This window comes from Numida meleagris, chromosome 4, assembly GCF_002078875.1.
Source record: "Numida meleagris isolate 19003 breed g44 Domestic line chromosome 4, NumMel1.0, whole genome shotgun sequence".
Taxonomy (NCBI): Eukaryota; Metazoa; Chordata; class Aves; order Galliformes; family Numididae; genus Numida; species Numida meleagris.
In genome coordinates this window covers 67,078,508-67,104,379 of record NC_034412.1, presented here as the reverse complement: position 1 = coordinate 67,104,379, position 25,872 = coordinate 67,078,508, and the positions used below count along the sequence as shown (strand labels likewise).

The window sequence follows — 25,872 nt, the reverse complement described above, 5'->3', positions numbered from 1 at the left end:
CAAGTCACTACAGAAGCTGCTGGAGAAATGGTGAGCCTAGCGAAAGCAACAACTACACATTAACCTTTCTTGCTATTTTTATATATGTATACATAGAGAGAGAGAGAGAGAGAGAGAGAGAGAGAAGACCTCCAGAAGCACATAGTTAAAAGATATTCTACTTGTTTGCTTAGAGAGGCTTCTGTTTAGACAGTTCAACAGAAGTGGAGCAAATACATTACTTTCCTTATTTCAGAAAAATATTAGAAAATTGGAGTGTTACTGAGCTGTATTTTTATTTGCAACATAAGATTCAGATTTAACAGGAATTAAATTCTCTAACTTTCCCTCAGCACTGTCCAACCCGGGAGCACAGAGCCTGAACATCACTTATCTGAGCACTTCACTTCTTTTCACTGCTGGGACCACTACAGAGCCAACGATGCCAATGGGGAGAATCAAGAATGCTGTGCTATCTCTTCCGTGTTTCAAATCTTGCTACCTAACCAATGCTGGAAAAAGATCAGATGGGATAGAACAGTGTCACTTGCACTGAATACCTGGAAGAAAAGAAAAAAGAAACAGAGGCTAGAAAGAAAAAAAGCAAGAATGTGCAAAACAGGAACAGAAGGGACAGAGGGAAAAGGCACTAATCAGCACCAAAAAAAAAAAGAAAAAGGCATTTTATCAATACAAACACCAGCTTCCACAAAGGGAGGTAAAGCCTACTACCATCACTGCAGTGTACTGCAAAGCCTCCATGTGGAAGAGACAATGGAAGTGAAAAGGAGCGAGTCTGAAAATCACAGGATTTTGAGTAAAGCACTCGCAGTGAGCTGCAGCTTCACATCCCTGCAGTCCAAGGAAGAGGCTGATCTGATTAGCTAAATTTTAACAAGAGGAAAAGTCCGGGCTGCGATAAAAGCAGAATTATTTTCTAGGGGCTGAATACAGACCTTCATAAAATTCAATTTCAAAAAAAATTGTGTTCTGTTGAGTTTATTATTTTTTTATTTTTTATTTTTAAATCAGCTTCAGCAATACTTCAGTGATAATGCTGCCCTTAGGAACCACCAAATAAGAAAAAGTGATGGGGAGCAGGGACATATAACGAACCACCATTTTAAATGACATTACTTATTTTATCAAATTAGGTTGGACTGGTTTTTTGGTTTTGTTTTTGTTTTTGTTTTTGTTTTTTAAACAAAGGTTGCTTGAGGTTATCTTTACCTGTGATGAAGCTAAATGAGATCCAAAAGACACACTTCGTGCTTCAGAGCCTCTGGAAAGGAGGACACTCCCGACATCTGCGGCAACACGAACGGCTGGCAAGTGTGGCAGTTTACCTGTAACAGCTTTCAGCTTCTCTGCCTGCTTGGCACTCTCTGCACAACAGAAAAAAAATAAAACCAGAGGGAATAAAATGCATTTTGTATTTTAACAGACAGCATTTGCTGAGATTCTAGCAATAATGAACTTCAGTTTTAAGATTCCACGATATTTAAAAATCTACTGTAAATGATTAAATGTTTTTCTGAAAGCATTTCCTATTTGTTTATACTTTCTTTTTTGTTTGTTTGTTTGCTTGTTCTAGAAAATACTGCTAAAGATTATTGGAATATTATTTTAAAATTCCTGAAGATTTTTTTTAAGGAGAAAAAAATATACTATAAAAGTCTTGCACCTGCCCTTTTCTGACAGAAGCTACCTACTTCATTTTGTTTTGAGTATAAATCACCATCTTATTTCTATTAGAAACTCAAATTCTTTTACATTCCCACTTCAAACACTTTGGTAAGCTACGCACTTTCATAAGTTAAAGCACTTCATAAAGTACAGTGTTGAACTGTCTTCAAAAACTACAATATTAACCTAAGCAATGCGCTTGTGGTATGATAAGCTCTCTTGTACTTCAGTAACACCTGAAACGTTACACTCTGATGTTGCAAGTACTCTGAGAAATTCTGCCATTTTTTACTTTTGTTTAGACTTATATTTGAAGTTGAGTATTCTGATAACTTTCAGTGCCTACCCCCAACGTAAGCTACTGCTACTGTCCTCTTAAAATATATTGAAAGAAGAAATGAATTTTCCCATGGTCCAAAGAGAGCACGTGTACAGCAAAGAAGAGAATTTCACTTCTACTTAATTTTCCAAGCTTTTGTTCTTCTTGGCTGCTGCCTGCTAGAACACCAAAGAATCCCTACTCCACATATATATAGTTTCTACATCCTACACTGAACTCTTGAACTCCTTCAGAGTCAGCAAGGCTGGCTCCCTCTGTAACAATCTCATTATCTAAGATTTATTTTTATTAACACAACTCAGACACTGAGGATTACAAGACTTTGATTCCTAGGTCCCAGATTCACACGATGTTGTCAGCGATCCCCTGCTAACAGCACCAGTTTGTGGCAGTGATTTAAAAACAAAAACACATGGTCTCCAGCAACAGATTTCTTTTGGTCAATATTCTGACTTTTTTTACACTTTAAAGCAAAACTTGCTACAAATTAGTAGGAAATTAATTTATGTGCATTTGTAGGGTGGTTTCTGATAAGGCATTATATATGTTACAATGCTGTACTATAAATACACATATCTCCCAAGCTTTACTTATAGGGAAAAGATAATTATCCAAGTTAGGTGTTATGAACTTCAAATCTAAAAAATATCAAATACCTGTAACATTCATCTCCAAATGTTTTTTAATCAGTTCCTCCAATATTCCAACTACATTACTCCATATATGATCAAATATTTCAGAAGCCACAGCATCTTTGATACAAGCAGTGGGAGAAACAGGAGGAATGCCATGCTTACTCCTCTTCTCAGCAAGATGTATTTTCTTTTGCTCCAAACACTCGTCATCACTAATAAAACATAATACATGTCTTTTTCATCAATTCCTGTGTACCTGTATACATCTGCAACAATCCAGTAGTGATCAAAGGAACAACTTTATGTCCAATGTTTAAGTTGAAAAGCATAAAGATACATAGGTTGCTCTGAAAGTAATGCCTCCTATTTATTTCCATGAAATCTACAGCAGATACAAAAAGCTCAATTATATTATTTGATAGAGCAAATTCACAGCTACAAAATTATATTTTTCAACATAGTCACCACCATTAACTATGCATTTTCACCAGTGATGAACAAGATCCTGTATGCCATGCTCATAAAAATCTGCACCAGTGGAGGTGAACCATTGTTGTCACTGCTGCAATGCACCACTCATAGCCTCACTGTGCTCACATCCACTCTTTGGTCTCCATCAACATTCAGCAATGTTGATAAATGTAAATGGGTGCAATTTTTTTTTTCCCCACACAGAGGAATTCAGTGACACGTCTTCGCTTCATACGCACTTCCATGTCAGGCATCACTCTGTCAGACTGCCCCTCTGCTGCCATTCACCACACGGCAACAAAATGTAATGGAATATTGGTGGGAAGGTTCAGCCTCTACTGCCATACCACCAACATTCACCTCTGAGATTGTGGGCCAGCATAATGATATGGGAGGCATTACTTTCTAAGCAGCCCTTGTATTTCAGAAATGAATCACGAGAGAGAGACAAGAAACAAAATAACAGAAGTCACAAAGAAGGGAAACACAGCTTCAGTTAAATCCCTCTTTAAATCACTTTGCTTACACAGTAAAACAAAGTGATTCTTAACTTCTAGGAGGACATTTAATCCTCAAATCTTTCAAAAAAAAAAAAAAAAGAAAAAGCAGGTGCCCACATCTTTTTCAAAAACTTGACTAAATGGTCTGCCTGGATCTAACTGGTTCCTCTGCTTTTCAGAGGCATGTCTTTTTCTGCGAGTGCATCAAGCTTGAACACAAAAGATAAGCTTTGTACCCTACTGGTCCTACTAAAGTCTGCCCTTCACAGAGGTCTTTTAGAAAATAGCATGTTATGGTCTTTCTTCTACCCAGCAGCCTAGCTGCTGGAACATTCAACCAGTCCACAGGAAAACTGGGTTGCATTTTCAAGAAGACGCTTTTATTACTCATTACTCAAGAGAATGTTCTAAATGCAGGCTGTATTCCATACCTCTTGCAAAGCTGCTCTATGCTGCACAAGAAGGATTTAAGATTTATTAGGGCAGACACTGAGAGCACATCCAATGCAATGTCCCTAAGCGACTTGGTGGTCAAGGCACTCACATGAAGAAAGAAGATTCCTTCATTCTACAGCCTGTCTCAAAATTAAAGACATTTTATTGGATCTCCATGCAAAATATGTCTCAAAGCAACTAGTGGTTATGAGACATTTCTCTGACATGGGATATGTGAGTTTGGAACCACTAGAATGACAACATACCTAGTCCTCCACATGCCAATGAGTGCTCTGACCACTGTGCTACTGAATACAGTGACAGAAGGAACTGTACTTTAAGAAGAGAAACCCAGTTTATGAAACCTGACTGGGATCAATGAGAATTTTTCATGATATTCTTCAAAAATACATATATCTGTTATTTACAGCTCCTTGATGTCAAAGGCAAGATATTCTTCCATTCTTCCATCTGCATCATAGATTTCTTCTTCCAGGAATGAATATGCACATGACTCAGAGCCATGAGTCATAGCGGAACCTGAATTTGGTGATTTCTGTACTGGAGATGCTTTAGGAATCAGCTTAGAACCGGAAATGCAGAGTCTGAAAAATTGCCAATAAAACGAGAATTAAATACTCAAAGAAAGAAGCATATATTTAATTACACCAAAATTTTTTCAGTAAAAGTAATATTTTCACAAATTTCTGAAAAGATAAAAAAGAAACCAAAAACATACTCTTTTATGTTATGAGTACATTCATGAAGATCAGGTAAACACTTAGTATCCACAGAGCTATCACTTCTGCATTCAAAGTGCTGAAAGCCTTCATCCTTTGATGACAGGAGCTGCTTTCCTAGAACTCTGAAGAAAAAACAAAGTGAGAGGGAGAGAGACCTTAGGTGGAAAACCATTTGAGGTGAAAATATCAAAAATGCAAGTACTGCAAACAGTAGGCAAAGCAACAGCAAACCTTAGTTAGAATTGCTTTGAACACTTCAGGAAGAACAGAGTCTTGTGTAATACGTTAGTACTGTCTAGTATTTAAGTCATTAAAGTTAAGCCAACTTATGCAAGAGGAGTTTCTAGCATACAATTTTTAAGATCAAATTAAGTCAAATTTTTTAGATCACCATAAATGCATTAATATTAAGCAAAATACATCAGAAATGTTTTAAAATGAATGCAGAGGACAAATAACATCTATTAATAACACAGGATATACTACATCCCTACAGACAAAATGACACAGAGCTCCCAGATTTCCTCAGTTTACTTTCAAACTCTTGAACTTGGTACCACCAGCATCAGATCTGGTGGTACCAAGAATCATAAAATCATACCTACAGGAAGTCACCTAATTAAAAAACAGTTCATCTTGTTAAAACACTCTAAAAATTGTGAAATGACTTAATGTTTTGCATGAATTACACAGTACAAAGACTGTCTCAATTTTATAAATGTTCTATCAATTTTTACAGCCTTTATAAGAGGTAAAACATGGCTTAATGCTTGTGAAAACTGCCACAGATTTACTTAATAAGTCTCTCTTGATCCTGAGAAAACGTGACAAACTTCATGAAGTAATTTTAGTTTAATTTGCAGAGGCATGTGATTAGTAAACACACGTAAAAGCATTAAAAACATACCATCATTATCAACAATGTTCTTTTTAATGGTGTTAACAAATTACTGACTAGAATACAGGCACATGTAGGTCGATGTCTAGAACAGCCAAGAGACACTGAATCTCACAAAGAATTAATTGCCATCATTTATGAAGGCAGGAACTGTCCAAAGCAGTACAACACTAGCTCTCTGTGCTATAGGAAGCAGTCATTATGCCATGTAGATTTTTGCAATACAACTCTCAACAATCACATATACACTCTCATATCTGTTCAACCAGCTGTTGCTGGGCTAATTGCACACATTGCTTACACTGATTTACATGGCCTAGGGAGGTGGCTGTGCAGTGTAACTGAAGCATTCATTTTTTATTTTTCTAAAAATAAATAACTAAAAGAATTAACACTAAATTTCTTGGGATTTGACAGCATGCCTTCACCTGCAGTAAAAACAAACATTTATTTACAAGATGTATTCTTTAATTAGAAAAATACATTATGAATATGGTGGATTATTATTTTCTCATTACAACCTGCTAAAATATCTTTGCTTGCCATCACCGTATTAATCAGAATAACGAGCATTAGCTGCTTAGTGCGCTACCACCCAGACTTATCATGCAACATGGCACAGCTCAAGTCCACACTGGACTGCAGAAGTGTTGCTGATACAATACATCAGGAACAGTTCATTTCAGGACAGCCCTAAAACAGAGTGATAACTGGTTAAAACAAGTACCAGAAAGAAATTTCCTTACCTTAGATGAAGAGATCGCTCAACCCAGTCTGCGCATTCTGCCTGCAGGCTCTGAGTTTGGGAGGTCATTTTTCCTTCAAACAGCATTTCATCAATATCCCAGAATAGCTGATGCACTCTCTGTGTGTTGGCTTTATCAAATTCCTATATATCATAAAATTAATAGTTGTTGGCAAAAATTTCTATATACATTTATATTTAAAACTACATTTTTAAGAGTGGGACAACTGATACTTTGCTGAGCATCTCAGAATGATCTTCAGACTACATACTTTGGACAAAATTCATATCCTGCAGTTCAAGAAGAGAAGCAGCTGGCTTGATCAAGGTACTGCAGCAGCAAGCTAGAAACCAACATTTCCTATAAAGTCAATGGGTAACAGAGCTGCCTACGATCAGCCAACAAAAAACATCAGCTACAAGATGTCACAACTCCTGACTCCCTTTTTACTACAGCATGCACCTCTGGGACACAAGGCACCAAAGTGTCTGCTTCCTTGAGCAAAGCTTTTCCCTTCTGGGTAAAACAGCAAAGAGGGGACATAACCTGTGGTTTGGAAACAGCTCCGAGTATGAGAAACATACCTCGTCACCGAACTCTGCACAACTAGAATTGGGTGAGTTCAGAAGCATGCGAAAGCAGAAAAGGGCCTGACTCTGGCCAGTGAGGTGGGCACAAGCACTTTGCTGAGGGATCCTGGCACCCTATTGACACCGGTATGTACTACGTTCATTGTATACTTTAATATACTGAAATGGAAATGGAAATAATCAGAGTCCAAAGCATATCTGTTCACTTCCAGCTGAGTGCCTCAACCACTTCAGGGATCACACTGAAAGGAGATAGGAAAATAACTCTTGGTCAGGTAATGTCATGTCAAGCTTCCTCCAGTAGGGCTGGAAGTGGCAGATGGGGTCAGTACCCTAAAGGCAAGGAGGTGATGCAGAAGGTAAGAACCACCACCACTATAAATGAATGGATTTTTAAAATGAAAGTGGTGGTAACTGCTGTGTTTTCAGGTTTATTAAAAATGCTGCTAGCCTGCACCATGGCTGCCCCCAAGGTCACGCTCACTAATGGGCTTTACTTATCCCTGCATCACCTACAACCCCATGGAGCTTAGGCAAGAGCTAAATATTTATTTAGATTGGGACATCTGCATGCAGGCTCATGAATGTACTTAGTGACTCAAAAAACTGAAAAAAAAAAAATCAAATTTAGACATCACCTACATTATCCTGTGCTTGAAAACAACATCACTCTCTTGGACTCAAAAACTAGTGCCTACCTACATCTCAATTCCATTATTTATTCTTTTTTTTAAAAAAAAAAAAATCAGCTGATTATCAACTTGCAAACAAAACTATTTTTTAATAATCAATTAATGTCCTTAATCGCTAGGCTATTACTGATGAAAGCAATTAACTCTTCTCCTACAAGATATGTCCATTTTCTGTAAAAATTAATCTTTTTCAGAATACTTGGATAAAGTGTACGGTAAAAGCTTTTGTGACATACATCATCCCTCCAGGAGTAAACGGAACTTCTTTCAGTAGACAAACCAGTAGTACAGCTTTTTATTCCAGACCAAGAATTATTTAGGTCTGTGGGTGTTGCATGTCCACTAGATGAAATTGATGAAAGCATTTCACTGTGAAAAGAAGACAATTAAAATGAAGGTTTCAATGGTTTTCTATAAAAACATTTTAGAAATAATTCAACTAATCACTTAAATGGACAGCAATATGTTTGCCTGCTGGATTCATGATTTTCAGGACATGCACTTAGAGACACTGTGAAGAGTTTTAAGTGCACATTTTTTAAGTAGAGTGCAATGGGCACATGCTCCTATTGGTACCATTTACTGCCTCAAAGGCAGTTCCTTCCACTGTATTTATTTGTTTTATGTACACCATTGTAACAGTAATGGCACTCTAGACAAGCATAGATATTCCAACACATATACACACACACATACCTACTTTTCCACCTCTAACAATTATTTTGTCTGTGCTCCAGTTCAATTAATGGACACACAAAAAACTGCACAAAGATGACATAAATCTTCCTTAGCTCTATTAGAAGCTATCACAAGGAGGTTCTGTACAACTGAACATAAAGCCTCTGAAAACATTTCAATTACCATCAGGTTACGTATCTGTACCCAGTGGCTTTTCTTCCGTTAGACCTGGTACACTTTAAAACGTGAGAACCAGGACTGCAGCTTCTCAGAAAGCTCAAGCAGGTCCCTATCAGCCACCACCACCTCTGGGATGCAATCAGACATGCAGGCCTAGCAAATCCTAACCAATGCCAACTGGAATGAAATTCTCTGACAGTTAACTGACCCGAAAAGCTGGTTAGTGTCATATGCATTTAACTGCCAAGACTGATTTCCCTTCCAAGTTTAATTTGTACCTTTCACTCCACACTAACAGCATGCAAGCCTGTAGCACAAACCAGGAATAAAGTTCATCTGCTGAAAATTAATACCACTCTTGAAGGAACCCTCAAGACAAGAGTCCATTAATGAAGCACTGATTCAGAAGTTAAAGCATACCAACTGTAGTTATTGATGGCTTCTTGCACATTTCTCTCAAAAACTGTTGGAAGAGATTCTCCACTTTTTCCTGAATTACACCGATTTGTAGAACCTCTGGATAGTCCCTTCCTGAAGACAAAAAAAAAAAAAAAGACATAATTTCATAAGATTAAATAAAGTACACTTACACCTCCACTGTGGAAAGATGACAGCAACTCTGTTGAATTTCTCTGTCACTGAATGGTTGAGATTGGCAAGGACATGTTAACTCCACAAACATTCTACTTCAATTTTGGACTTTAAAATTTGAAATGAAGAACAAACAACTGTATCAGCACCTCGCTACACCTGAAACAGGGGAAAGTCACAAAACAGCAGCTACTCATGCAGTAATTAGTTAACTAGGCATTTCTATTTGATCATTAACTCAAAGCCAGTTTTCTCAAATGTATCTCTGCATAAGAAGTTACAGCTATGGTGTCAACTAAACAATGCCCCTTACTAATGAGACTATGAACACTGCACCTGGCTGTTCTGTGTAAGTGAACTGAGCTATTAGTAGAAGACTCCCTAACACTATACTGAAAACCAAGCTACAAGCTTTCTGTTACTACACTTTTCCAGAATAATAATTTCTAGAAAATGTCTTTTTTATTCTCCAAATACCTGAATGCATGCTCAGATTTTGAAACCACCCCTTTCAAACCACACAGATGAATAATAAAATGCAGTAAGGCATAGGAGTGCCTCCAGTATTATTTCTGGTCTTAACAGAATACTCTGTAATAGAAGAAAATATTTCTAATTGAAATTGCTTACAATCATACATTTTGGTAATTCCACTAAGTTCTGCCATTAATATGCCTCTCTTCAGAACACATATGGATGGGTCAAAATGCTCCTCAGAAACATTTTTAAAGTAACAGATCACTTAACCTGCTGAAGCTCTTATTTTCACCCCATAAAACCCTCAGGTCATAACTCCGAATAGCAGCATGATTACATCAAAGTACATTTGTGAATGAGTAACTGCAAGGTAACAGCTCTCAGTTTAGGAGCTTGCTTAATTTCTTCAGCCAGAAACTGCATATAGGTCATACAACTATTAGGATTCCTCAGCCATATTCCTATCCTTTCCTGTATTTCTCTGGGCTCTGAACAGATTAAAAAGATACGAACATCAAAACCTAACTGTCTGCTCAAACAGACAATCTCACTCCTAAGCTCTAGCTAATAACCACTGAAAAGCTGCCGCACATTCAAACTTGCGGATTCTTGAAGGCTGGGACAGCAGCAACAGGAAGCATCTCTACATGCTTGCTCTGATCTTCCCGCCCTATCCCTTGTTCCTGACACCAGGACCCATCACCCAAGGAATAGAGGTGGGCTCACAGCCCATCTTTCCACATCTCCACCATTTCATTTCTCCTATTTTTGTCCAGGTCATTACCTAAGTTCTTTCTCAATTTTTTCATAGGTGACCTTTGCTTTCCACAGCTCAGTACCACCAGCAGCCTTCCATGATACTACTAATCCCTTTACCCAACCAACAACAAACGTGAGCTGTCTCTGGCCCCACAATGATCCTGTGAAAATCCATCAGAGGAGGAAGCCTCGTGCTCCTCCCCTGCTTCCCCTGCAGCCATTTCTCTGAGCAAGGAACCTTTCCCCCTGCATCCTGGTGCCTTCATTCCCTTGAAAGACTTTTAGTAACCTGCACTGACCACACTGATCAGATCTCCTGGCCCTATAAGTCTTTATGATTCCTCAACGAAATCCCAAGTACTTTTTCAGTGGCTTCAAAAGCAACCTAGACCTACACACATGTAAATAAATAGCAACAATAAAACGTCCCTGACTTTCTCTGCAAAACAAAGCACACAGATGGCACAGCGCATGGCCCAGGATGCAGCAGAGAGGTGTTTCTGCTGCATCATTTCACTGCATGCACGGGTACTGTGCCTCCTGACTGCCTGGACCACATGACGTTGGAAGACAAGCCAGGAAACGGCCGCAGAAAGAAAAAAAATCCCTCCCAGTACATCCACAGCACAGTCCCCCAGTTCTGGGAACCGCAGCAGCCTGCTCGCAAGCCCTCGCTGAAGCCTGCAATGGCAGGCGCCGATCGGCAAGCCTCCAGCGCTGCCCGCAACCCACCCGGCCCCAGACAGCTCCCCCCGCATCCAGCCCCGAGTGGCTCCGCACTCACCCTACCACTAGGAGCCCCCGGCTGCCCCAGGAGTTGCCTGGCGGACCCGGACCCCTCGCCCTGCGCATGGCAGCGCGAGGCGGCCCGGCTCGGAGCGAGCCTCCGGCGGCCCCTCGCACCGCCTCCGGGCCCGCCCCGCTGTGCTTCACCTCTCCCCGCCCGGCGAGCCGTGTCCTAAGCGGGTAACAGTGCAGGCTGTCACACAGCGGAATCACTGCCACGAGGAAACGAAACTCGCGGCAGTTCTCTGTGCCTCGGCTGATAGATGTGGTCCTCTCCGCTTCCTCCTCCTTCAATGCGTCTTGCAAGTCACTCTTCAAAACGTACAAAAGGCATTTCCACGGTGGCAAAACTCCAGTTTTACATCACCTCCAGCAGCACAAAACCTTGCAGGTGGCACTGACTGCTGCTTCGGCTGACCAGAACCTGAGAATGTCCTATGGGATCCAAGAGACAGCACAGCTATTCCGGTGCGTCATGTGATGGTGGCAACCAGACATGCTGTGTAGGGGAAAATCTGGTCATCACCTGCAGTACATTTCCTCCTTCCCCAGCAGTACCCACAATCTCAGTTAGGAGATGTTAGGTGTCCCTGTCCAGTTCTTCCATGTCCTTTTTAGGAGTTCCTGTCCACCACTTTCTTGGAAACCTTCCTGAACCTGCTGATACTAATTGCCTCTACAATCTCTTATTGCAACAGGCTCTAGAAGTTACTCTGTAAAAATAAACTTTTTCCCCGCCCTGTCTGAACTAATCCCCTAGATGGCCATGTGTGCTCTCCAGTTCTCCTATTGCAGTTCTGACAAGGAGCTGGCTCTTGCCTTGCTTACCCAGAACACGGCACCATCCAGAGCCATCTCCTCTCACTGCTGGTGAGTTCAAGTCACTCTCAGCCCTGAGGGCAGGTTGTTTTTCCCCTGACGCACCCCAGCTGCCTTTCTTCAGATGCGATTGCAGAACTGCATGCAGCATTCAAGATGTAGTACACTGCAGTGAGAGGATCCTCTCCAATCTGTTCTTGACAAGGAATGAGATTGTGTTGCTTTTTCCAATACTACTGCACACTGAAACATTCACAGAACTGCCAAAAGTGCTGCCATGATTCCTTTTCTGATTCTTAATTGCCAGTTTCACGGCCAGCACTACCTAAGGTAAGTTTATTTTTCCCCTAAATACATTATTTTTGTTTATCCACTCTTAAGCTCTTCTCCCCCCTTTTCCTATATTCACTCAGTGTAAAGACTGAGATTAAGAGTTAGATTTTGCATGATCTTTCTGCTCCTGGGAAGGCTTGTTTGTCACTGTAATGGCAAGAAGAGCCACTGGTCACCTCTCCACAACCTACAACCAATTTATATCAAAAAGTTATTAGGAAAAAAACATGGTACCAATTGCATTTCCCTATCTTCTTGCTTCCTCACGAAGACAATGATAAACATACGGATAACTAATTGAGAAGGAGTGTAATATTATTATTACCCTATTTGGAAGCAGTGTTATATAAGATGCCAAAAGGCATTCAGCTGGAGCTTAAAGATGTCAATGGGAAGGGAAAAATACTAACTTTACTGTCATGCATGCTCATGTCACCTCTCTAATATACGGGTAAAAGTCAACTTTGTAGTCACAGCCTCTGACAAAAGAATTTATTATATATAAGCATTTTGTGGACAATGTACAATATCTCTTATAAAAGGTGCTGCCTTGGTGTCTTAAATTCATCTTCTCAGATCTCCCATCTTCTCTGCATGTTCTTATCTATTTTGGAATTGTGATTTGTAACTAACGTAAGTATAGTAAATCCACCATACGCCCATAACATGACATGCTTCCTATTACCCGACATGAATCATTTCCTTCATATTTTCACTTTTTGCTGGCTGTTCCATCCCACACGTAGTTTGTATAGCTAAGAGAATAACTATTACTTGCATGACAGACTTATGAAAAACTTTTATACGAGACTATAAAAATCAAAATATAACTCTCTAACAAATTATATATAGCTACTGGAAGTAACTGATCTTGGAATCGCAACATCCTTTCTCACACCAGTTTGGGTCAGTTACTACTGGAGCCTATTTCTCATTCTTCTTTGTACTGAAATGATACACAAAAGTTGTGTTTGTTACTTCACAAGCCCAGCATGCTTAAATACTCCTCTATGAAGGTCACTGCCGACACAGAGCCACTCCAAGAAGCAGTTTCCTGGCAGTTAATAGACAACACATGGTCACAGTCTTGTTCAAAGACCATAGAAAATCCATTACAAATGGCACACTGTTTTACCATCATTACACGAATGGGCCCTCCTGCACATCGCCCAGCTAACTCTGCTCTGTGATTGGTGAAAGGAAGGAACAAACTGGACATGGCTTCTTTCTGAATGATGAACAGTATTCCGGTCATGAAGCGCAGCAGCTTACCTGAACATTTATACCACATGCAGTGCAAAGCTCATTGGAAATGCACATCCCCTTTTCCCTCAAAGTGAGGCAGTCATGCACCTAATAAGGTTGCACTTGGCTGTGACACACTCTCCCTGTACTACTTGATGAGACAGATTTAACTGGTGGGGTTTTGTGTGTTTCTTTGTTTTCAAATAGACTTAGAGGACTTTTAAGAAGAGAAGAGCATTTTTACCCTCTTAACAAATTCAATGACCATAAAGTGCCACACATAACAGACAATATGGAATGCCCTTAGTGAATCCTAGAGAAGCTGTATCAGAAGATTGCTGTAGCAGCAGCATGCAGAGCTGAGGACTTTTACACGTGGTCAACACAACAGCACCCAGTCCTTCCTTCAGCAGTCTGGACTTCTTATGAGACAGACCCAGTGACCATGGGAATTACTGAAAGCAGTCTATTTGGCTCAGCTTTTGTTACTTACTAAAGGAAACAAAGCTCGATGACAATGTCTGTTCCCGCTCATGCTCCCTATTATTCAGCTTTCTCAAAGCTAACAAAATCACAGCAAGTCTCAAGAAGCTATCCCCAGAATATGTTAGCTGAGGTTGCCCCAGCTGATACACAGAGAAAGCAGAATCATGAGAAATGTAATAGATCTTTCATGTAGCCATTCACAGAAAATTATTTTAAGACAGCTATAGTATCTGTCCAGTCTGTTTGCTTTGAAGTGACATGGCTTAATTATGGAGAAAAAAATCTGCCTTAGAAGGAGGTGTAGCAAATTTTTACCTTCTCAGCTTCCAGCAACACGGTGTCTTTATCATTACTGAAAACCCTGTAGACTGTGGAGCAGACTTGACAGCTAACAAGATGCAGCACAGAATGACAGCAAGTCTTGGTTGTTGAGTGTCACTCCAGACCCAGAGACGATTTTCTTTTTGCTCTGAAGTATTAATGAGCATTTCAGTGGTTTCAGACATCTTGCTCATTGTTTAAGGAAGTACTGTCTTTATCTAAAGCTAGAAATTAAGGATTCTGATCAGTTTTTCCTACTGTTAGCTTTTTAACATACTACCCAATGTTGCAGAAATAGCACATACTACCTTTGAACCTATGTGCAGATTACTGATGCCTTGATAATCAGACTGTTTGGGGAGTGCTTATACTTTGTATGAGTCGGGACTATCACCTCCTTACAGAAGACAGTTATGTTGCAGAAACAGCCACACCACCCATTATAAGCATCACTGAAGTTAATTTTTATGAGCCATTGCTCAGGAGTAATACAGGGGTTTTAGAATTCAGCCACTGCCTTCAGATCCAAGCATCAGGACACACCCAGCCATCAGAACCAAATCACAAACAGCTCTGTACTTGTAGTTTTTAACACATAATCTTTCGTTGTTCCTTTACTTCATTGGAAAACCTGGCACTGCTGCACTGATTTCCCAAGTCTTACATTTCTTTTTGTTGGCTTTGTTTCTTAAAGACTATCCATAACCAGCAACAACACACCACATGACTCAGATTAATAAGAGCACACACTGCGCACAACACACAGGATTTAACACCTACCCTGGCAGCAGAAAAGTATGAAACAAAAATAAAGCACAAAAAATAGTGTTTGTGCAGTCAGATGTCATAATAACTATTTCTTTATTGAAACAATTGTTACAGTCTAGTAACAACCTGTTTAGAAACTGTTTAAAAATAAAAAGAGATCTCATAAAAGAAAATGAACTGTTTTCATTATCTTGAAATTCCTCAGCTTAAGGATATGACTTTAAAAAACACAAGGCAGCTCTCTAGTTTTCAGCTACATACTGTATGTCCAGAGAAAACCATGCAAACATTGTATACCTGCAAAGATCACATTACTGAGTACACAACAGTGTTAAATAATTCCTTAACTTAAAGTCTCATTAGAAAATACAAGGTCTCATTTGCTTTATGTGTATTACTGCAAGAAGGTACTCTCTAAAAGTTATCACGTTATAAAGAAAAATATTTTACAATCAACCCAGTAAACTTAAATTCTATCTAGCAGTGAAAAGGCTAGCTTTGAAAATGAAGGCCAAAAGTACAACCATGTTATCATTCTCACAGGGCTGTTGTTCTCTTTATGTAGAAAAAAGACTGTGATTTCAAAATTATAAACCCTTTAACATGGCATGATTTTGGGGAATATTTCATATTTACATATATATATTTCTAATACTGATTCACTATAAAAATGAAGTATAGAAGTATAATGCTTTGTTCTAGAAAATAAACAATTTCTGAGAGCAAAATCTGCATATTAAGTACTTTTCCTATTTATGGAAATAAATCTGGCTTTTTAATATAAATAATGAATTAGCATTTTAAAAAATACCTATCATCTTAATTAACTGCAATTGTAAAGAATGCTAATTACTGTCTAAGAGAAAGTGTTTTATTTCTTTAGACCTGATAGGTGGCATTTATTGCTGGAGTATCAAGTGTCTGCCAACAGAGACAGGGAGAGAGCATCTGGAAGTGGTCCACAAGACTTTTCCTGTAACTTTTTGTTACTGTTGTACATTTGAAAATTCCATCAATATCTTCTTTTTATAACAGATTTATTTCATCAGAATATCAGATTTTTTTTTTCATTTCTGTTCATTAATCTTTGAAGAAAATCAGGCATACAATAAATCAGTCATAACAAGCAGTTCTCTTACTCCAAGCACTGAGTTTTCCAAAGAAAGTCTCCAAAAATCTTGTGTGGAAGCAGTTCTGCAGTATGCAGCAGTACACAAGTGACAGAAGTGTGGGAAGATCTTAGCCTGCAAATGCTAAGGAAAGGAATGGAACAGAACGCAATGCAATGGAAGGAAACATACAAGCAATCGAGACTAACACAGCCTGACCACTTCAGGGCTAACCAGAAGTTAGAGCGCATTATTAGGGCCACTGTCCAAATGTCTCTTGAACACTGACAGATACGGGGCCATCAGCCACCTCTGTAGGAAGCCTGTTCCAGTGTTTGATCATCTTCGTGGTAAATAAATATTTCCTTACCTTCAATCTGAACCCCTATTAGTGTTATTTTTGCTTTGTTCCCACCCCGAAATCGATTCCCAGGAGCAGAGCCCAGCACCTCCCTCTGCTGACCCTCTCCGGGAACTGCAGAGAGCACTGAGGTCGCGTCTCAGCCTCCTCTTCTCCAGGCTGGAAAACCCAGGGGCCCTCAGCCCCTCCTCCCAGGACAGGCCCTCCATGCCCTCTTTAGGTCACTTCTGATTACCTTAACATCCTTCTAATACTGTGGAGCTCACAGCTGCACACAGTAGTCAAGGTGAGGTTGCACCAAGCTAAATATAGTGGGGAAATCACATCTTTTGGTTGAGAGAACAAAACACTGGACAGACAGCAGCCAAGGCAGGCTCAGGTCATGTTGCCAAAAGACAGACAAATTCAATGACCACTGCTTCCAGCTTGTGTCCAGTCTGCTCTTCACACAATGAAAATGTACTTTCACATTTACTCACCTAGAATAACAGTGAATTTTCAAAACACTGTTTCATCTGCTAGGTTACCAAATAGCCTTCAGTATCAAACGTCAACAAGTGCTGCAATACTGCAGCCATTGGCAACAAAAATGAAGATGTATTGAAATGCAGCAAGCACTACATAGCCCTCTCCTCCAGTTCTTATCTCAGGCACTAATCAATCTCGCAGCAAATTCCCAGAGCAGCACATCCATACTCCAGAACGTACTATTTCCATAGCAGGAAGCATTAAAAAGTAGATTGCATATGTTTTGAAACACAGGTGCTCAGTCTGTCAATAAGCTGGAATATAGGTCCATCAGCCAGAGGAGAGGGATTACATACAGATGAAGGATCATCTCCTGCCATGAGAAATCCTTCACACAGCCACTTTCTGTGAGCACTTTGAGCACAAGTGAACTATAAACACCAAGCAAAGTAAATTGCCAAACCTGTGCTGGCCAAATACTCTGAAGAACAAAGTCTATCGGTTGGGGCAAACTGCAGAAATAAGTCATTCTGCAGCCCAGAGGCTGCTTCTTTGTCAATAGTATTAAAGAAATAGGTTCATTGCAGAACAAGAAAATCTGTTATCATCTTCTTTCCTAAAAACTCAGAAAATCTCATTATATCAGATTTTTCTGATAGATCTCCATGGAAGAACGAAGTCATAAATACATGAAATGTGGTAAACTACAGCATGTATGTTCTATATCTAAATGTGCATTTCTTGCCAACTTTAAAAGTAATAACTCTAATGTGAAACAAAATAATTACTTTCAGATTATTTTCAGCTATCAACAAATACATTAGTTATGGATAGGCTGTGCTGCTAGGTCACAGACTCAATATCAGCAACACAACATAACATTAGATGAGCTCTGATTCTGCCAAGTCAGCTGCCACATGAAGTCCCATGCAGGAATGTTGAGAACATGAGTGTTGAATATGAACACATAACATTTTTTTTTCCTCTACTGCTCCTCTGCTTTATTCAGTGGACAAAGACAGCTGGGTCTCCTTAAAGACGGAATGATTTAAACATTCTAAAAATAATAAATAAATAAATAAATCTTTATCAGGAAGTCCTGTCCGTTATTTACTGCATAGTATCTAAATGTTCGTGACCCAGTGCACCAAGAATGAAGCTGGCAGTTTCGCAGCACTGATCACTCACACCAGAAGAGTGAGTGAGATGGCAGCAGCGAGGGTGTCCTGGTTTCAGCTGGGATAGAGTTGGGTTTTTCCCCTTCATAATGTCTGGTATGATGCCGTGTTGTGGCTTCGGGAGAAAACCAATGTTGATTACACAGAGGTGTTTTAGTTGTTGTTGAGCAGCGCTTCACAGAGCCAAGGATTTTTCAACTTGTGCAGTCCTACTATCAAGGGGGACTAAGGGAGCACAAGGAGCTAGGAGGAGACAGAAACAGGACAGCTGGCTTAAGCTGGCCAAAGGGTTATTCCATACTATATATCATCATGTGAAAAATCTTTAAAAATAGGGAAGTTGGCCAGGGGGCATCCGTTGGTTGAAAACTGGCTAGGCATCGGTTGGTGGGCAGTGAGAATTTGCATTGTGCATCACTTGTTTCGTAACTGTATTTTATGTTATTATCATTACTATTATTATTCTCCTTTTCTGTCTTAGTAAGTCATTTTTATCTAAGCCTTCAAATTCTGTTTTGTTGGGATTTTTTTCCGATTCTCTCCCCCATCCCACTGCAGATATTTGCTGACCAATCCCACACTTGCCTGTTCAGGTACTTTGTTTTTATTCTCTTTTACGTTCCTTTTATTCTCTTTCAAGGAGTGATCTGGTCTTTACACGAGTGCAGGAGAGATGTATTTTCTTAAAAAGAGGAAATTTTTACCTGTCTAAAATGTATCTTATGGCCAGCAACAGAGGTGATGGAAGCAGATGGTCCAGACACACTGAGAATGTCATCGTGAAAGCAACAGGGCCCTGAGCACACCAATAAGCCTCAGATGCTGATGGCCTCAAAGCTGCCTCATCACCTACCATGACCCTACCTGGCAGCTGGGGCTTGCAGCTGACACCACCTGCCTCCCACATTTAGGGGTGGTGGGACAAGCCATGGGCTCTACCTCTTTTGCTTCTCATCACCAACACCCCTGATCCCACTCAGAGACTGAGAAACTAGATGCCTGTCTGTAAACATAACACTCTTCCTATTACACAGTTTCCTATAAACAACAAAGTACATTATCAAAGGCAATAGATCAGTTCTTGGACTCAAAAGCATGAAACCACTTTGAGGATAACTGGTATTATTTGGTTTTAGCATTTCTGACTTTTATTCTCTGACTAGCTACTTGCCAGAAACTGCATGGGTTCTTACTAAAAACCTATTGTAGATATAATATTAGAAAATTTTAGGAATTATTTCTAGAACCATCCATCTGGAAGAATACTGAAATACTGACTTCAGTAATACTATATAAAATTAAATTTAAAATTTACCTATATGCTGTTCTACATTTGTTTGCAATGAAAAAAAAATTGACCTGAGAAAGACACTACATCATTACATTTGCTCATTTAGAGTGGTACAGTTGAAATGGGAAGCTAAGTAATGCTGTGGTGCCCTGTGTGTTAGTATGCATTACAGCAAGAAAGGGTTCTATTCCTTTTAGTGTTTATAATGGGAGACGGGGAATCCAAGCTTCCATCCTCTTTAGTTGTGCATCAAGTTGCTTCTACCCGCATCTTCACAGAGCATCAGTTTGAAGGCCAAGTTTTGAGCAACTGAGAAACTAGAAAGGTGGCAATAGATGGCAATGCTTTTACACTGCAGGTTAAGCTGCCCTTGATCTACCAGGTTCACAAACAGGCTTCCCATGTGTCAGAACTGTCCTAAAACATGGGGAGCAGTACAACCAATTCCAACAAAATATTACCTGTTCCTAAACAACACAACTTAACCCTTGTCCAGTTTACCTCTAGGTTACCAATAATGTTTCTTTAGAAAGAAATCTGTGTATCTTGGTGTCACCCCTATATCATGGTAAGTGTAGCATGAGGCATCTTGTGATTTTCCAAAACAGTTTTGAGACCTTATACAGCTTTTTTTTCCAAACAGCATTTTCAAACATGCAGACAGTTTTCCTTAAAAATAAATAAATAAATATTTTTAAATTGCTGCTCCTTCAATGGAATTAGAAGAGTATGAAATCACTATAGTTTAGCCCTACACCAACTAGGATTAATTGTGAGTCATCATAGATCTCACAAAGTATTCAGAGTGCTTGGGAAAGAGAGGAAGAAACCTGTGCCAAATTTTCACTATTTTGCCTTCCCAGTGTATTTTGATTGCTTTTAATCAGCCAGCATCTAAGGGAAAAAATGGTAAAATGTAATATTGAAGCTTTCATTTATTAACCAGTTACTCCTACCTAAATTGTTATCAATGTAGATGTCCACCGTGCTTTCTATGTCTTCTAGAATGTTTTAAATAGCATTAAAACTTGTCACAGAGGAATTTCATTTGGATAATCAAAAACTCCCTAAGCCTAGCTTTTGAGAACATAATATCATATTCTGTAGCTCACAAATTCAAATCTGAACTGTAGGCAAGGAGTTCTGAAGTTTTCAATATTTAATTAAGATGCTGCTTCTAAAAGCTTAAGTGAAGCCACCTAATTAAAAAATGCTAATGTGGAGGTGTAGGCTTTCCTTGTCAAAGTGATGTATCTTATTCCTTCTTTCACATCTTTCTGGTCTAGTTTTTTTCTTTTTGAAGACAAACAATACCTTATTAGAATAAGCTTGACTGCTATGAATAAAATATTTGAAATGCCACCATGCATACAGAAGTGTAACAGGGAATAATGAGTGGATATCAGTTAGAAGCATTTCAGCAGCAACCTGAAATAAGCATTTTGCTGCACACAACAAGTTTAAAGTAATAAGGTTTACTCTTCATCCCAATACAAGCAATTTGTTGAAGAGTTAATGTTATCCTTTAACTTTTTTAGTAATTAAAAAAAAAAATTGTCAGCCCTTTAAAAGGAATAGCATCTCAGATAGCATTACACTCTGTTTTATTTTTGGTAGTAAAAAAAAAAAAAAAAAAAGAAGAAGAAGAAGAAGAAATAATTTGTGGGAAATTACAAACAACACTGGCTTGGTTCTGATATTGTTTATACAAAACATCAGATAGGTTACACACAGAACTCTGCTGAAACCAGATCCTCAAACCAGATTAATCTCACTATTCTAGAAAGGCTACCATGCCACACAAATGGGGGAAAAAAAAGCCTAAAAGAGCTTACATCTCATTCTGATTCTGAAACTAAACCAACTACATTAGATGGGAGCAGAGGAAACAGTAGGGAGATTTTCTCTTTCTACTTGTATTACTCTCTCAGTGTTACATAGCTTACCTATCAGTCTACTATATTTCTATTCATTTGTGTTTTGTTTTTTTTAAGTATTTTAATTATTTTGTGGTTTGGCAAAACAAGCTTATTAATGTCTAATTAATGTCAAGACAAAAGTATTTATAAATACCTTTTTTTTTTTTTTTTTTAAACCCTGGATAACAACTGACAACGTAAAGCACCTTCATATGACACTGCCACTGGGACTCCAGCTGCAGTTCAGAAAGAAGTCCCGGCCTCATCGTGGACTCAGTACACAGTAGCAACCAAAGCCACCAACAAAACGCCCGCCCACACTGGGACAGATACCGAAACAGAACTCAAAGGCACCACTTTGTTGCTATGCAAAACCTCACTGCACCTGCACAGAGAACATTATGCGTAGTTCGGGTCCTGCATCTCGAGGACACGCTGGAATCGGGAAAAGGCTGCAAACAGGACAAGGGTACAGAGAGGTGCTCACAGAAGGTGGGCCAGACAGGCTGGGGCTACTCGGTCCGGGGAAGAAGGCTAAGAAGTGGCATGCTCCCAGTTTACAAACCACAGAGAAGGCAGAAATTTGGAAGATCATTACCTCATTAACTATACCTTGCGACACAAGCACTAAAGTCACTCCTTGAAATGAGCAGATCAGATCAAAAAGTCGTGAAGAAAAACAAACCAACCTCTTCTCCGCCCCTCAAAGCAGAGCCCACAGTAACCTTCAAGACATCGTTGCTATATACCTCCAACAGTGAAACAAGTTTGCTGAGAAACCTCTTTCTACTTCACAACTGCGTCCTACCGCCTGCATACACGGCTAGTTTGCCTTCTGCAAAACTCGAACGTTTTTAACACTGAGCTTGAAGATTCAATACACAAACACTCCAGCATGGTTTTCCACACCTTGTTGGGCTTCTCCCAGTGACTCCGGCAGCGCCCGCCCGAGTTCGGCACCCTCCTTGCTCCCCTCTCTGCTCCCTCCTGGACAGGGCTGCTCGGTGCAGCCCAGGACTCGCCAGAGGGGGCACCTGCGGAGGAGAACGGGGGCCCTCGGATCCCCCACCGCCCCTCCCCGACCCCACCTGGTGCTCTCACCTAGTGCTCCGCGGGCTGCGCGTTGCCTCCTCGGCATCGCTCTCTGCCACCACCTCCTCGCCGATGTCGGGCAGGGTGATGAGCAGCGTCTTGCCGCCCGCCCGACTCCCGGCCTCCTTCTCCGTGGCGGCGGACAGCGGGCGCGGGGGATGCCCGCCGGCAACCGGGGTGCAGCCGCCTCCAGAGGTTGGGCGGGGGCTGGGGGCGGCCGGGCCGGGCCCCGCGGCGGAGCGGCGCAGCCTGACCAGGAAGGCACCCAGCTCCAGCGCCGCCACCTTCATGGCAGCGGGGCTGGAGCCCCTACACCCCAGCCCGCGAGCCCGGCCCGGCCCGGCCCGGCCCTGTCCTCTCCTCCCCTCCCCTCGGGCGTTGCTAGGCTAAACAAACCCAGCGGGTATGCACCGCCCAGGCAGAGCCATCAGCGTACGCCTTGTGGTTGTGTCGGGTGTGAAATACTGCCTCTGAGCAAGGGAAATAAAACACGACATTTTCCCTTTAATTAAAAGCCCACTTCACACTGAAGGGTAGAAACCAGCTGGCACCGTGGCAGGGGCCCACTTCAAGCCCTTTCTTTATCCAGTGCACTCCTATCTGCACAAGGAAAGACTTTAACAGGCACGTAGGGCGAGTGACTCCACCCAGCAGCCTTTTACAGCGTGCCAGGCTGCAGCAGGAAGCAGCCATGTGCAAAGGTGGCACCAGCCAGCCCAGCCGCTGTGACTGGGAGAGCGGCAGGGTCAGAAACAACAGCCTTCCTCCTCCCGCTACAGGCACCAGTAGCCTGTGTGGGCTGGGGCAAACAGTGAGCTAGCACTGTAGAGCTGTCCGTCGGGATGCAGAGGTTTGGTTGTATCAGCAGCAACCTGGGCACACTGATGGCCAGTATTATGGTAGAGGCAAACAGCGTGCCGGCTTAGACTATAGCAGCTAACACGGTCCCTGGCAGCACCCAGAAGAGCAGCACAGGCTAAAGGGTACCACACTTCCCCATACATGTATGAGCCCAGGACCACACACCAAAAAACTTTCACTATCTAAAAGGGGCCTATACGAAAGAAGGGAAGAGATTCTTTAGCAGGGTCTCTTGTGATAGCACAAAGGCAAATGGTTTCATACTAAAAGAAGGGAGATTTAGATTGGACATAGGGAAGGCATTTTTTATAGTAAGCGTAGTGATGCACTGGAACATGTTGCCCAGAGAACTGGTGGATGCCCCACCCCTGGAGACATTCAAGGCCAGGTTGGATGGGGCTCTGAGCAACCTGATCTAGCTGTAGGTTTCCCTGTACATTGCAGGGGAGTTGGACTAGATGACCTTTAAAGGTCCCATCCAACTCAAATGATTCTATGATTTATAATCAAGCAACTAGTTGCATAATCAATTTTTTTTTCATTACAAAAGGAAATATTCTGATCAAATATAATGGAAAAGGTCCATAAAGGCAGCCAGATTTGCATCTACTCCTCACCTTGTCACAGTGAAATTTACCTAGGCACTTCTGGTGCGCAGCATTTGTCCTAGCTGGACATCCCTCATTTGGGAACTTGGAGCCCTAATGCACTTCTTCATTAAAAGAGATTCATGAAGTTTCATTCATTCATTCTGGAACAGAATCTATGATGAATGTCATGAACTTGTTCATTACTCCCCATAATCCAAGAACCACAGCAATAGACAGGTTCCAAACCAGTTCTGCAGACCCGAACATTGCACCTTACTCAAGCATTCTACCTCACTAGAGATATTCTGCTTCTAATACAGATCATTCCTCTTTAGTCTGAGGTAGTATCTTTTATACTACAAGCGTGGTACTGTTTTCACCCATTTGATATCTATCTTCTCAGCAAATCACCATAATGTGATCTGATGTCACCCAGTGTAAAGAATCTGGCCAGTTCAGATACAGAATGTTAATCCTGAAAGGCTTTGAAACTCTTCACCATGGTAAACAAGCCTATTTTTTTTACCCTCAATAATACTGTCAAACAAATGCATAGGAGTAAAAAAGGGAAGACCAATCAAACAGGGAAGTATTGTACAAAAATGTTATATCAAATATATTGATGTTTTACTATTGGCCCTGTGCTTAATGCTTTCATGTTTTTTTGTTTGTTTGTTTGTTTGTTTTAACATTACTCTAATTCTTATTGTGACCATTTACAATGTATTTTTCTCTTGTAAATTATTTTAAACTGAGTGTCAAAACTAAAATATTTAGAATACTGTCATATTTTTATCATTTAAAATGATTATCATTTATAAGCAATTACCCTTAGTTTGTATTAGCTATATTGCAGAAGTATCCATAACACATTTATTCACTGTTTTGAGACCAATTTGGGAGGAATTTATAGTAACAAGTGTATCTTTATAGAATTTAGACAAGCTGCCATTTATCAGTTTAAGGGCCTGAAAAGACCATTTGATCATTTGATTTGACTTCTTGTATCATGTTCCACCTCAGTGTTTCCCTGTAAATTCTCTGCAACTTAATATATATGTGAAATGCTAAGATTTTCTAAACAATTCACATTGAGGTGAAATGAGAAATTCTGCTATATTTTGTCATTACAGGGTTAGGAAACATAACATAGGCAGCCTTTCACATCTTGGTCTTTAAATAAGAGAAAGAACGATTTACAAGGTGCATCCCTGGCACCTCATCCTTACCGCCTCGCCTCCTCAACTTTCATGGCCTATGCATGAAGAGAGAATTCGTCACTTAGCCTGAAAAGGACGGAAAGGTGAGATGAAAGCATCACAATGGGATAATCCTATTACTGTAATTGGGAATCATCATCTATCACTTCACCTGTAAACAAAGCCTTTTGTTTTCGCTTCAGGACTTCCTGAGCCAGTGAAAGTAGTCTACTTTGCTTTCAACTCTTCTAGTGCATGCAAAACCCAGTTCATTAAATTTATATTTCATTATTATTCATTTATATTTTATTATCATGGGACACAGAAGCCTATTGAAGTTTTTCATCTGTACGTGTAACAGATCATAAAAAACTGCTTAAAATGTCAAGCTTTGAACTCTCTGAAATCTATTTTCCAAACCAGTAAAATAGAGTTCTTGGCATAATGGTAGTATTGAAATTGATGAGGGAAACGCTAGGGGGAAACAAAAAGTAAAAGCAAATACATTCCTGAACTAATGAAAGATTGAACAACTACAAAAAAAAAAAAAAATGACAACAACCATCAGAGGAGCAATTAAACATTAATAGTAATATACAAATGACTGTCTAAAGTCTGCTTTACAATAAATTGTGCTGAAACACTC

The 25,872-nt window shown here is 40.3% G+C and overlaps 1 protein-coding gene across 2 annotated transcripts in view; it reads right to left on the bottom strand.

The window, feature by feature from the left end:
- Positions 1–22,934, bottom strand: part of FAM149A (family with sequence similarity 149 member A) — a 27,050-nt gene extending 4,116 nt beyond the window's left edge. Inside the window, exons 1-8 of one of the 2 annotated variants that reach the window (XM_021393396.1) lie at positions 22,586–22,934; positions 8,994–9,104; positions 7,952–8,084; positions 6,434–6,576; positions 4,786–4,911; positions 4,475–4,651; positions 2,662–2,852; positions 1,210–1,364 (exon numbers count right to left, since the gene is read on the bottom strand). In XM_021393396.1, the coding sequence (XP_021249071.1) occupies positions 1,210–1,364; positions 2,662–2,852; positions 4,475–4,651; positions 4,786–4,911; positions 6,434–6,576; positions 7,952–8,084; positions 8,994–9,104; positions 22,586–22,866 (1,317 nt within the window). In that variant the 5' untranslated portion in view covers positions 22,867–22,934. Of the gene's footprint in view, positions 1–1,209; positions 1,365–2,661; positions 2,853–4,474; positions 4,652–4,785; positions 4,912–6,433; positions 6,577–7,951; positions 8,085–8,993; positions 9,105–11,184; positions 11,298–22,585 lie in introns of those variants that run through there. The other variant, XM_021393397.1, reaches the window with a different exon arrangement.